This window comes from Protomyctophum parallelum, assembly GCF_964188405.1.
Source record: "Protomyctophum parallelum genome assembly, chromosome: 17".
NCBI classification, from domain to species: domain Eukaryota; kingdom Metazoa; phylum Chordata; class Actinopteri; order Myctophiformes; family Myctophidae; genus Protomyctophum; species Protomyctophum parallelum.
The window spans coordinates 39,774,599-39,789,003 of NC_139719.1; the positions used below are offsets into that span (position 1 = coordinate 39,774,599).

Here is a 14,405-nt window from a genome sequence, read left to right on the forward strand (position 1 = left end):
TTTGTCCATACCAAAACTAGATCCACTACATTTTGTGTTTGTAATGCTGTACGTTACCTGATATATTGAAGAAGCTGGTCCATGATGTTACCACTACGAGGGCAACGTTGAGATAAATTAATCCACATCATGATTTCAAAATTGAAAAATACAGGCGTTGAAACCTGATCCGAATTTAGTGAATCACTCTAACCTCTTGGAGAGAAGAGTCAGTGGGCGGGTCCGTCTGCATGACTATGGGCTATGACGTGAAATGCACTCTGCAGAGCCATGTGACTCTGCCTCGGGTATTTTCGACCCGTGTGCACCGTGCAGTGTATAGCCTCGGTCCCAGGCTTTACACATCTGCGAAGAGAAAAGCCTGGTCACAACTCACAGGTCCCCCAATATTTCAAACTGGCCAAAGTAACCCCCCTGCACAATAAAGGGAGCATGAACAGGTTGAAAAGTACCTTGCCATGAAATAAATGAATTCCAATCTTGCTTCAGAACATCCCACTCCACTGACACATGCCTCCTCTGTTTGAGCGACCACATCAAACGAGGTGGATGCTGGCAAATAGCCTACTGCACACACACACACACACACACACACACACACACACACACACACACACACACACACACACACACACACACACACACACACACACACACACACACACACACACACACACAGTATATATATATATATATATATATATATATATATATATATATAGCCTTAATGCAATAATGTTTTGTCTGATTGATTGAAGTATTTATTAACAGTTTGCATAATTACAGTACATTTCAAGCACAACTCTCTCTCTCTCTCACACACACACACACACACACACACACACACACACACACACACACACACACACACACACACACACACACACACACACACACACACACACACACACACACACACACACACACACACACACACACACACACACACACACACACGCACACGCACACGCACAAATCCAACTTGAACACACCTTTTTAGTCTGGCTTTTAATACAGTGGTGAAGTTATTGTTTATTGTTGTTCATTGTTTTTGTTGTTATTTTGTTTGCTTGGCCCGTTTTATGATTGTATTACATGTTCTACTATTGCACTGTGGATAGACTACCGTCTACCTGTTCTCTGGAAAGCACTTTGGGTCAACTGTTGTTGTTTTTAAATGTGCTATATAAATAAAATGTACTTGACAACTCAATACAAAAACTGTTAACTGTGAGTGGACGACCCAATAAAGCATTCCACTTGGAAGAATAGGCTGTCCTCATTCACTAGGTACTGGTGGCTGGTGATTCAAAATGGTCTGTTCTATAGTCTACACTACACTCTACAATCAGGTAAGCCCTGCAACATGCTGACAAGGAACAAACAGTGGTTAAAGTGCACCATCTAGTGGACAGATGTCAGAACATTAAAACTATTACTTTGCAAAGCTAGGCCGGTTAAAAACAACAATACAATAGTCATCTTACTTACTTACTTGTTACTGCCCTTTATGCCGGCTGGCATGTAGGGCAGCAACAAAGGATCTCCACTTCAGTCTGTCCTGGGCCAGCGTCTTTATAGATCCCCAGGTGTGATGTCCTACGCCAGGTATTCTTGGGTCGGCCTCTTTTGCGTTTGCCCTCTGGTGTCAGTGCAGTTTTGGTGTTGTTGCCTTGTTCTCTAGTATTACATGCCCAATCCATTTCCACCGCCTTCTCATAAGGATGGTATCCATGTTTTCTTGTTTACACAAATCAAGAAGGTGTTGGTTGGAGATGGTTTTGGGCCAGAATATTCGCTGGATTTTCCTTAAGCTTTTGGTGTGGAAGGTTGACAGTTTGTGGAGATCATTTTCTGTCGTTCTCCAACATTCAGAACCGTATAGCAGGGTAGACAGGACACAGCTCTGGTACAGTCTAAGTTTGGTGTTGGTGCTGATGCTTGATATACTGTTTGTTAAGTATATTACTGGGGACAGGTTCCCCTGTCTCTCCAGCTCTTTATAAATAAATGTCCAGGTGTCTTGACAATTTCATATACAATCTGATTTTGTCAGCTCGTGTTTGTGTGCCAATCACTTCCAATTTCAGTTGTTTGTCTCGTATAAGATCTCTCCGACCCAAGACTTATTGTGGTCATTGTATACATTTTTGTCCACAATTCCACGCTGAATTGTTGTGGTATCATAGGGGAGATAACAGGCAAACATCGATACAAAATTACAATTATTCTACATTCTCCAATTGTGTAGACTTTTAAATGATGTAATGGAGATGTTCAATAATTAACTCAAGTGTAAAAAGCTCACTAGTTATAAACATCTATAAAGGGTCCATTTGGTTACCAACTCTCCATCATTTAGCTGGAGACCATCTGGGGGAAGCTGGAACCCCCTCAAGGATCACTTGAAAACCACTGGCTTATATCATGAGGGTACAAAACACTCACACAATTATTTTACTGTAACAAAAACTAATTTAGCAAGATTAACTTCTATAATGTATTTAGCAAAAATACTGTAGCAGCGACTATACTACAAACATTTAGCCATTAGGCTGGGCACAGGGAATAATAACTGGATGTCCAAACTGAAACTGCTGTTGGATGAGGTTCACATTTATTATGTGTAACATGAACAGCATAGTTTTGTTAACTTAAATAATTCATAGTCACAAATTAATATGTACAATAGTCACAAATGGAAAAACATTTACATTCAACTGAAAAACATTTAAAGTCACCATACCAACTTTGATGGCAGTATGGTTTCCTCTAAAGTTAATATTTTGGACATTTTTCTCTTTCTTTCAATGCATTTACAAAAGTGCAACTCTCATGTAAATGTAAAAAGCGCATTATTGGCCATTTTCCCAACCATAAGCCCTCAATGAATTGCATTGAATGGGGCTATGGGGTGTCGCTATTTCCATCGCTCAAAAATCAATTATTTTTGTATACATCTTCTCTTCATAATGTAAATAGTATCCCAAGCGGCACACTACTTATTTAGATGGAAATAAGCGAATTAGCACAAAAACCCAACCCCCATTGAGGGCTTATATTGGGGGAAATAGCCAATAATGCACTTTTGCACAAAATAACACCTGGACCCCTTTGGTGGGGTATTTAACTACAAATAAAGGTAAGAAAGCCTTCTAGCATGGAATTCTAACACATTTAGTGCCGGAAGTGCCTTCAAAATAGAGGCTATAGAGTGCCAGAGTTGTCTGATCGCTTTTACTTTGAAAGCCATGAACCGGAAACACTTGCCTAAAAAAGTTGACTTTACAAAGAGACCTCAGATCTCCGATCATCTTAATATATTTTTTACGCTCCAAAAAGCATTCATATTTTGCGGGAGAGACGGATGAGGAGCAGAAATGAAGCGCCAGCATATCGATCCATTCATCACCACGGAGAGCGCCCTGGATTAGGAGATACGAGTCATTCTTTCCACCGCGCTAACATGGGAGTCAATGACAAGCTAATAGTTGCACTGAGCATTAGCATACGGCAAGCGAAAAGCGAAAAAAAAAAAAATAGGAACAATTCTGAATATTCTTATCTCGCCCCGCGTCGCTGGGACGTCGCTAGGACGTCCACAGACGTCCTAGGCACCAATATTTCGGGATCCTTATGACGTGCTCACACGTGTTTTGTCTTAATTGTGTTAAAAGCTCAACTAAAGACATGGTTTCAGTCACAAGCAAGATTTAGTTTGTATATAACTATAACTGGGTACAGTAGGCAGTGAAATATAAATATGTTAATAACGTAACAATTAAGACAGTTTACAACTGTATAAAAATGTTGAAACTTTAAGGTAACTTGTGAACCATTTAAAAATGAAGACAATATCTTCAAGTATTTTGTAACCGATGGGATTGAATTGCATAATTACACATATACCATGTTGGTTGTGCGGTAATGATGGCGTTGTGTTTGACCGAGTTAAAACGTGTGATAGTGTAAATCTCATCATGTGTGCTTGTCATCTTCGGTGAAGAACATCATCTTGGTCAAGCTGGGGAAGGTTCTGGGTCACAGACAACTCTAAAGTACTGCCTCCGCATCTAATAGAGAAGAGAGATGTAAAAGAGTGTCAGTGAATCATAGGTCGATTTCCGGTTAGGGCATCCTCGTCACGATGGAAACCAAACCACTCATGTCTTAAAAGTTATCAAAAAACAGCGAATTAAACATAAAACAAGAGACGGGTTTAGCGTGTTTAGCAGGGAAAGACAATGGGGAAAGAAGTCGGGTTTAGCGGGAAAGTGTTACAGAGACAGGCTGCTCTGTGACTACAAAGCCATTGACGGTCACATTATTATTACATTATCAGTAACGGTGAAAATAATTGTATCGGTTCAATACAGATATGCCAATGTTATGGCCAATCAACACACTACCGGTAATATTCTTCCACTTGCTTATCGTGTGTCTCGACTAAAAGTGGTATTCTGACCATAAAACTGATTTTCAGTTTACCATTTCAATTTACTAAAGACTTGGAGACAGACCCCTATAAATAAACAAACTGAATATAGAACACTTTAACACACACACACACAAACATACCCCTTTGTAGATTCTTTTCACAATTCCCCCTTTGTAGATTATTTTGCCAATTCCATCCCACGGTTGCCAAAAAGATGAGAGCGCGGACTGCGCAGAGAGACACAATAACAATGGCTGCTATGATGTGTCCTGGCAGTCCTGCATCCACACCTGTACGAATCAACACAAGGAACAAATCACACTGTTGTACAGACTACAACAGTGGTTCTCAACCAGTGGTCAGGGGACAAACAATGGTATTTGAGGTGGTTCCAGGTGGTCCCCAGCTAAATAAAATGATGAAGAGTTCTTAACCAAATGGACCCTTATTAGATCAATGTTATTTGTTAAATATCTGCATTACTTGATTTATAAGAAGTCTACACAATTAGAGAATGTAGAAGAATTGTTATTTCGCTCAACGTTTGCCTGCATCTATCCTATCGTACCAACATCAATACAGGAATTGTGGACATAATCTTATCCAACAACAACCAAATATTCTACATATTCGGTCTGAGAGACTACATCTCATCAAATGGTGGTCTGTGGCTCAAATGCTGAATAAATAATGGACCTCGAAAAAAGGTTGAAAACTAGTGCTGTGTAGACAATCACAATGAACAGAAAGAAATAAACCCAACAAATACATGAATATTAGAGACGGATGTAAAACATTCAATACCTGGGATCAGTGGGATGTCTTTTGGTCCAGCTGAATAGATCTCTGGCTGAGACACATTCCCTGTAAAACAAAAAACAACATTATCTACCCAGCTATCAGATACTATGGTTGTGTGTTCGGCAATTATTATATTTGTGCGAGAACAACTCTGCGACACATTGTGAGATTGTAGATCAGAGATTTCCAGTGTGCGACTGCGATCCCGTCGTATTATGGAAATAGTGAATTAGCACAACACCCCATAGCCCCATTCCATTCAATGCAATTCATTTTGCACAAAATGACACCTGGACCTCTTTGGTGGGGACGTAACAACTACAAATAAAGGTATGAGGAAGCCTTCTAGTATGGCATTCTCCTTTAATACATTTAATTTCAATGCTGTTTTTTTTATACATTTTATTTGTTTCCTCAAAAGGTGAGAGTTGCACTTTTGTAAATGCATTGAAAGAAAGAGAAAAAGAGAAGGAATGAATATAAAATATATATCTGCTTTCGAGCAGAAACCAGAGACCATGTCCAAAATATGAACTTTAGAGGAAACCATACTGCCTCATCAAAGTTGGTATGGTGACTTTAAATGTTTTTCAGTTGAATGTAAATGTTTTTCATTTGTACATATTAATTTGTGACTATGAATTATTTAAGTTGACAACAAAACTTTGCTGTTCATGTTACACATAATAAATGTGAACCTCATCCAACAGCAGTTACAGTTTGGACATCCAGTTATTATTCCCTGTGCCCAGCCTAATAGCTAAATGTTTGTAGTATAGTCACTGCTACAGTATTTTTGCTAAATACATTATAGAAGTTAATCTTGCTAAATTAGTTTTTGTTACAGTAAAATAATTGCGTGAGTGTTTTGTACCCTCATGATATAAGCCAGTGGTTTTCAAGTGGTCCTTGAGGGGGTTCCAGCTTCCCCCAGATGGTCTCCAGCTAAATGATGGAGAGTTGGTAACCAAATGGACCCTTTATAGATGTTTAACTCGTCAGAGAGGCTAAATATCCTGAAATGGTGGTCCGTGGCTCAAATGCTGAATAAATAATGGACCTCGAAAAAAGGTTGAAAACTAGTGCTGTGTAGACAATCACAATGAACAGAAAGAAATAAACCCAACAAATATATGAATATTAGAGACGGATGTAAAACATTCAATACCTGGGATCAGTGGGATGTCTTTTGGTCCAGCTGAATAGATCTCTGGCTGAGACACATTCCCTGTAAAACAAAAAACAACATTATCTACCCAGCTATCAGATCAGAGATTTCCAGTGTGCGACTGCAATCCCGTCGTACGATGAAATGTATGGCTGCAATGTGTGCAGTGCCAGCACAAATGCTAAAACAGTCTCGACCCTTTGGTGTGGTTTGGACTTTAGACTCACTAAATTGAGAAAGGACGCAATCGTGTCACATCGTTGAAGTGGGACTCATAAAATGTCCCTGGGATCTCCTGGGTCGTCCCATTACATTGAAAACCTAGTATTTACATCACTGACTGTGCTAATAAAGTATTCAGTCAATCAAGTGGTGATTCGGTGAACCCTTACCAATGCGGAGCTTGATCACACATGATCTGCTGTCCAGGTCTGTGTGCGGGTCTGGAACTTTACAGCGGTACGTGCCCTCGTCAGAGAGGTGCAGCCCACGCAGCTCCAGCGACAGATCACCGCCGGCCAGCTTCTCTTCAGACACGCTGCACCTCTGTCCTCGGTACAGCTCGTTCAGGTTCCGGTCTTCTTCTGCATAGCCGTTCCGGTGGATGTACACATACTGGGGTTTGAGGTGCGACTCCGTTCTACTCCACTCCGTGGTCAGGTATGTAGCGCTGACAGGCAGCTCAATGCGACAGGGAAGGACCACCGTGTCCCCCACTGTGGCCAGCACGGTTTGAGACGGGCAGACCACCCGACGCGCTCCTTAGAAACAAAGCATACAAAATGTTAATATTGCTTGCCAGAGGTGTGAATGTTCACTGGCCTCACAAGTTCGATTTGATTACGATTCAGCCGTTCGTGATGATTCTTTTTTGATGAATTGAACAATGTGGACCCTGTTGTAAACAAGTGTAATGCTTAATTGGGTCGTCCACTCACAGTTGACAGTCTTTGTATTGAGTGTGTGCTTAAAATGTACTGTAAATTCTACAAACTGTTAATAAATATTTCAATCAATCAATCAATGATTGTACAATACATTTCATTTTGTATATCACTTGGTGCCAATGACAACACTTTAACACAAATGTCTTAATGTTACAAATATTATATTGTTTATTGTATATTATTGCATGTCTATAAATGCCTCGATGAATTCAACACCCAGGTCGAGGATCACAATAGAATAGAAACAAGCCCTTGGGGCACTGATGAATTGAACAATGTGGACCCTGTTGTAAACAAGTGTAATGCTTAATTGGGTCGTCCACTCACAGTTAACAGTCTTTGTATTGAGTTTGTGCTTGAAATGTACTGTAAATTCTGCAAACTGTTAATAAATATTTCAATCAATCAAAAGTACCACTTGCAAAATGTTCAGAAAGTACTGAATCAAAACTAGCATGTATTGCAAACATGAAACATGCTAACATAAAATCAGTTCAATGCGACGCTAAACGCTTGTCTTTGATAGACTATGTGTGCTTATGTCGGTGTATCGTGTACGCTCAACCTCTGCTGCATCACATCTTAACAATAGACTAATTTGATTTCCACCATTTAAGTTACTCGGTGATTTCTTTCTACACCGTTACACAGAAATGCTACAGTAGGTAGTTAGCATAGTTGCTGCTGCTGGACCGGAAATGTCACACAACAATCGGTGACCCATCGACAAATGTTACGCGTGCCACTGCCAAACTGTCAGCAGTCAGTGTTGGTCGCGCTTTTCAATAGGTCACCACAGTCGGTGTGAATGAATGTCATCCACTGAGAAGCCGGCATCCACTGAGAAGATGCTATAGTTAGCAGCTAGTTAGCATCATGCCGTACGCTGAGCAGCGGACATGATCGCAACCATTCTTGTATTATTGTATATACGAATGGTTTTCATCATGCATTAGAAGATATATTTGGTAACTATTAGGTTAAATGTACCTTTCACACACGTGATGTAGCAGAAGATCCAACACATCAAGCACGTCAACCGCAAAGGCATTGTGGACAAGTTGTAGTGGATGTTGTTCAAACTAAGAGCCGGTCGTGTTGTGATGGTGATGCTTCTACAGCTGAGCTGATCTTAACATGGCCGTCCCTGCAGCCGGTCACTCGAGATAGTTTGTTTGTTTTTTGCACACGTTTCCGCGTTACGTCCATTACGTCAATTATTGACCCGCCCCAAACCGTTGCGTGAAGGACAGGACAGTCACGTTGCACGGTTAGGAGGCCAGTAGGTGGCGCTGTTGTCGCAGTGCAAAACTACAGCCATGATTAAATTACATAAATACATTTATAAGAGCGTAAAGAAATAACAAAATAAGGGGGTAAGAGATCAGGGGAAACCTATGTAGGCCTATGTTATGTACGATTATCTGACAAAGGTCGCATTTTTCCTTCTTTTATTATTGTGAAAACTGGGTTTCTATTCTTATCAGTGTCGCCTTCCTGCTCGAGCGCCTCAGACAAAACATGTAAGGTGTAGGGCAGGCAGATATCTGAATGATATACTAATGTATCCTACGTTACCTGATGTATTGAAGCAGCTGGTCCATGATGTTCCCACTACCACCAGATGAATTAATCCACATGATTTCAAAAGTTGACGGTTTCAGGCGTTGACGCTGAAAATGGCCGTTGTTGGTGAGTCAGAGAAAAGTGTCTTTTAGGTATTTTATAGCCGTGTGCAGACAGACAGAAAGTGTTGCGCCCAGTTGGATGTGTGCCGTGTGCACAGAGCCAGCTTCAGCACCGCAGGTCACGTGTGCAGAGCTGTTGTTATTGTCTGAGTGTTGCCGGATTTGGCGAGAGAAACAAGCGGCAGGTCTAACGAAAACAGGCTCAACTGATCTGACTATTAGTAAAATAACAAGCAAGACTGTATAACGCGTCGCAGTGCATCTACATGAGCTTGAAGATCATCCTTGTTTTCTTAAAAGGAAATGTAAAAAAATAATTTAATGTTTATGTCTTGGAATCATTTAAATGTATTTATGCCCGAACTCGTTCATAATGAGCGGACGGACATGGCATGGCACAACACTGCTAACACTTGTGGCGTAAGCCTGGGACTGCTAGGTGTCGTGTGGAAAAGACTGGGAGGCGGGCGGGCACGCACGCGCGCGCACACACACACACACACACACACACACACACACACACACACACACACACACACACACACACACACACACACACACACACACACACACACACACACACACACACACACACACACACACACACACACACACACACACACACACACACACACACACACACACACACACACACACACACTTACACTTCTCTAACGCAAAGATGTTCCAAAATAGCAGATGTGCAAGCTCGCAGCACGGCACAAAGTAAAGCGATGTGAGCTTGTAGATCTGCTATTTTTTTAATAGTCAGCAATGATTGTTGTTCTTTATTTATTTTTGCAGAATTACGATTACGACTGTTGGCTGGTAAGAGCATCAAAACCAAAGGCTAGACCCTGGTAACTTATACCATTATGCAAAACAGAAAGTCAAGGAATTCATCAAAATGGTCTGGTCTAAATGATACCAAAGTAAACCATGTTAAAGGACAACTTTCGTTTATTTCAACCAAGGTTCATGTTTGTTATTAGAGAAAGTAAAAGGTGAGTGTTAATTAATTTTCTTTCATTTGCCGCTTTCTTTCGTTTTAGGGATTTTAGCAGTTTTTGACAGGGGGGGCGGGGGCATTCGAGCATGGGGCTAAATATGTATTTGTTTCCTAATTTGTATGGCGATTTTTTTTTATTATTATTTACTATAGTCCTACTAGACCCCAAGAAATTACACCTGGCCACAAAATATCACAGATCTATTGAATGTGACAAACTGACATTGAGCCTACACACAGTATAAGCCTTCCCCCAGTAGGCTACTTTCACATTCAGTAGATTCTGTGATCTTCTGTGGCCAGATGTAATTTCCTGGGATCTAGTAGGACTATAGTAAAAAATACAAAAATAAATCACCAAAACATTTTGTACAAAAATACATATTTAGCCCCATGTTCAAATGCCCCCCTGTCAAAAAGGGCTAAAATACCTAAAACGAAAGAAAGAAGCAAATGAAAAAAAAATGTACACTCATCTTTTACTTTCTCAACCTAAAACATGAACCTTGGTTGAAAACCTAAAACATGAACCTTGGTTGAAAACCTAAAACATGAACCATGGTTGAACATGGACATGGGACATGGAACATGGAACATGGAACATGGACATTGAAGTAATGTGTGGATAAAGTGCACCATCTAGTGGACAGATAGGCTACTGGATATCACCCCGTTGGTTATTGTTAGAACAGCGTTATTAGAACAATAACCTTAAATAAATACACCAGCTAAACAACACTCAAACTACACGACAGACATTTGAATAATATAACTCACTAGTCAAGGCAGGAGGATGGAAACATATTTATGTATACAAGCTATTTTAAAGCCTGACTACAACCTTTTTTTATGAATACAATTTAATTTGTCCAATCTGTATGGTAGAGTATGTTAATGAAATGTAACTTGTGCGATCAGGCTTGTTGGTTGTATTTTGTCTTCTATTGCGACATTTAGATTGTTTCACACATTGCACTTTGTTTTACTTTGTATGATGTTATAAATAAAGTAGGCTTGAATTATACATAACATTGACTTGACTAGTTAGTTGCCTGCCAATCTTTCATATTTTTCAATGTAGTGTAATTTGCATTAACCCTAGTTGACAATTTTATAGTATTCACATGCACAACAATTGCGTTGCTATTGTACTGGAATCTGCGGACATATGCTCAAAAGACAAATCATAATAATGAATAATGAGACAACACAAGAATTCGGAGTTATAGAGTATAGAGATTTACTCGAGTAAGGAGACGAGACTTACATGAACCTCCTCATGTATTGGAAACCCAGTCTAGCTCCCAGAATGACAACCAACGACAGCTTTTATAGCTCTTCTCTTCTCCCACACGACAACCCCCAACAATAGCCACAAGGCATTCACCACATGGGCAGTGACGTCATAAAACACTTGGAGTATTCTTACAATGTTTATCTCTAAACTTCCACGACATTACCCCACTTTTAAACATTTAAAAACTCATAAACACCATTTTATCAGTACATTGCAGATGCAGGCAAAAACCTGGAACACAAAATAAACACTCACTCATATCGTACGGGCAGGCGAAAAACCCCTTTTCATACAACATTATCTCGTAACGTTCTGGGAAAATTCCTACACCGGCCTATCTCATAAGAGAAAACGACCACCACATGGCTTACGACATGATAAAAACATAAAATCAACAACATAGTATATACAACAAAACACATCAGAATACACAGGTATTCAGGCACAAACATAAATCAATATACAGTGACACAATGGTTTTATAACAACAAACAAATAAGGCAACGCCAAAATTAAACATACAATAACCGTTGCCGACATTGGACCCAAGGAAACATCTCAGCACCATAGTGTGTCCATTCAGAATTGTCCATCAGCCCACTTTGAGGAGCAAGCCAAGTCTTTTTAGTTCTTTCACAATGTGCAGGGCCCAGACATGTTGCGAATTTGCAGATTGGCCATTTTCAACAGAACAGCACACGTCCCGGCTTCCCGAAAGACCAGAAATTGTCACCCCACAGGTGACATTCCTGGGGCACATGACCGCACATGATCGCCGGATTCAGAGTTCAGAGTGCTAACAGCACTCTCATTTAGGACCCTCAGTGTCATAGTAGCAGACATGATCGCACATCATCATCATCATCATCCTTCATCATCATCATCATTCATGTTGTCGTCTTCATAGGATCATATGGAGCTGGAAAAAACATACTACAAACCAATTTTTTTAAAAGCCCTACTCTATCTAGTCTACCTAGAGTGTTGACGGTGGACTCAACACTTTGTAATATGACGGGAATATGATAATACTTTTAACATGGACACATATATATATACCAGTCAGCTGTTACTTTATAGACTGTTGATACAGCTGTCTACCATCTGACATTCTGACCATCTCCTAAAATACATTATCCCGTCTCCTTAGTACACACAGCATTTGTTATGTCTATGTACTGCTTTAGTTTCTTTGTATAGGCCTATCATTTAATACACACATATTGTTCACCTTTCCGCTCCTAATTTTTTCATAACAAGAGCCAGCCATGACAATATAACTACAATATAACATACAGCAGTATCAAGGAAATCTCTTCAGAACATCAAAATGTTGCATTTAATACTCACAGATCCGATTTCCACAATCCAATGATACTTTTCCCTGTAATTACAGCGATATATACACTTTCGACGCGCATGCACAATTAGGTTAGTCATTCCATTAGTAACCATGCTACACACATGTGAGGGATCAATAAATCAATCTCATGACACAACACGCATCTGCTCGCCTCCTCCTTCTTGGACCTAATCATAAACTGAATCAAACCATAACATTTGTACAGGAAACACACATGTATTTCCATACTTTGTCTTTATTTCCGGGGCGTCCCCCACACATCAGAATCTTACTCACAGGCCTCATCACGGACTCAATTTTACTGCCTTCCTATTAGAGCATCACGACCGTGATCCACTATTATTCCCTGTTTTTATTATTTTCCCGGATATTTCCCTATGATGACACAAAACAGCTTACAGAGCATCAACCATTATTTTAAAAATGTTCACACCGGCCATATGTAGTCAGATCAACAGAGGTCCATGTACTGCTAAAACCCTTCCCTAACTTAGTTCTATCTAATCTGTGGTATACAGCCCCTTATCGGACTTTTTGAATAATCGAACAATGTATAACTCATAAATATAAGCCTAGCCTATTTTTAATAAGCCTAGCTTATTCCGGCTTGATCATATTCTGACCATGTAAACAGGTTATCCTAGTACAGTATGTTTTACATTTAACTCACACAATAGTAGTCATAATCACTATTATTTTCTTGTCCTGATGTCAGTGTCTTTCCCTTATTTATTTTACTTATTTAAATTGCATCGCTCTTACTAATGAGCATTTGCCTGTCATAGACATGCACAGAGCAAGTTCAGTCAGGGAACCTCAGTCAGCGCGCTGGCCGTTAATTGGACCACTGCAGCATCAGGCTCTCATCCACATGATTCACTCAGCCAATCACAGCTCACCCAATCTCTCATACCGGCTATTTTAACCAAAGGTTTTGCATTCATCCTCCTTCTTGCTCGCTTACTGTTGTTGTATCAGCGTGCTGCTGTCACACAACCTGCACTCAATTCTGCTTTCGTTTTGGATCTACTGTTTAGGTACGGGGGTTTCAGAGTCCCTATGGTCGGGACTGATGCGCTTGACCTGAGTACCTAAAAAAAACAGATCCAATACATCGCCAAACCATAACAGATATATTGCATTGATTATCTTACATCAATAAATATATATATTACATCCTCCTTGAGTTGTCTGACTGAACTGTATTGAAGTTCCGCTTCTGTGACACACATTACACTAATACTATTCAAATCACTTGTTATTTAACAAAACTATGCCTCAATATACTGTACTTATCCTAATTACTTCTCTAACCGATCCAATACTATGTAGAGTTTGACTGATTTTATTCTGTTCCATTGTTGATGACATAACAGGGACGGATCACTATACAACCCCATTTTGTGATTATGTGACGGATTTTGATCCAACATTTCCGCAAAATGGTACACCGCCGCTTTCCCAGCGGAATCAAGAAACATCTGCAGCGCCCCTGTCTTAGACTCAGCTGCCTTTTTTCCATAGAGTCTGCAAACCAATTTCCCTCTGATACTGTATGGATAGTGACTGATTATTTTACCTCGACGTGACCTATATGACTGCAGTAGAATTCTAACTGTTCAACTTCTTATTTGAGTGCACACGCATACCTATTTCTCATGTAATACTGTACTATTGAACTGCACTAATTTATA

At 40.0% G+C, this 14,405-nt stretch overlaps 1 protein-coding gene across 3 annotated transcripts; it reads right to left on the bottom strand.

Moving 5' to 3' along the window:
* Positions 1 to 2,621: 2,621 nt before the first annotated feature.
* Positions 2,622 to 8,470, bottom strand: LOC310874209 (butyrophilin-like protein 2). Of its 3 annotated transcripts, XM_083786917.1 has the most exons (6): positions 8,345 to 8,470; positions 6,800 to 7,168; positions 6,408 to 6,467; positions 5,243 to 5,302; positions 4,579 to 4,728; positions 2,622 to 4,073 (listed from the first exon to the last, which is right to left on the bottom strand). In XM_083786917.1, exons 1-6 carry the CDS (start codon positions 8,403 to 8,405, stop codon positions 4,054 to 4,056), a joined length of 720 nt encoding a protein of 239 aa, XP_083643043.1. In that variant the 5' UTR covers positions 8,406 to 8,470; the 3' UTR covers positions 2,622 to 4,053. The 3 variants fall into 3 exon arrangements, with proteins under 3 accessions (XP_083643043.1, XP_083643045.1, XP_083643044.1); XM_083786919.1 differs by lacking the exon at positions 6,408 to 6,467; XM_083786918.1 differs by lacking the exon at positions 5,243 to 5,302.
* Positions 8,471 to 14,405: the final 5,935 nt, after the last annotated feature.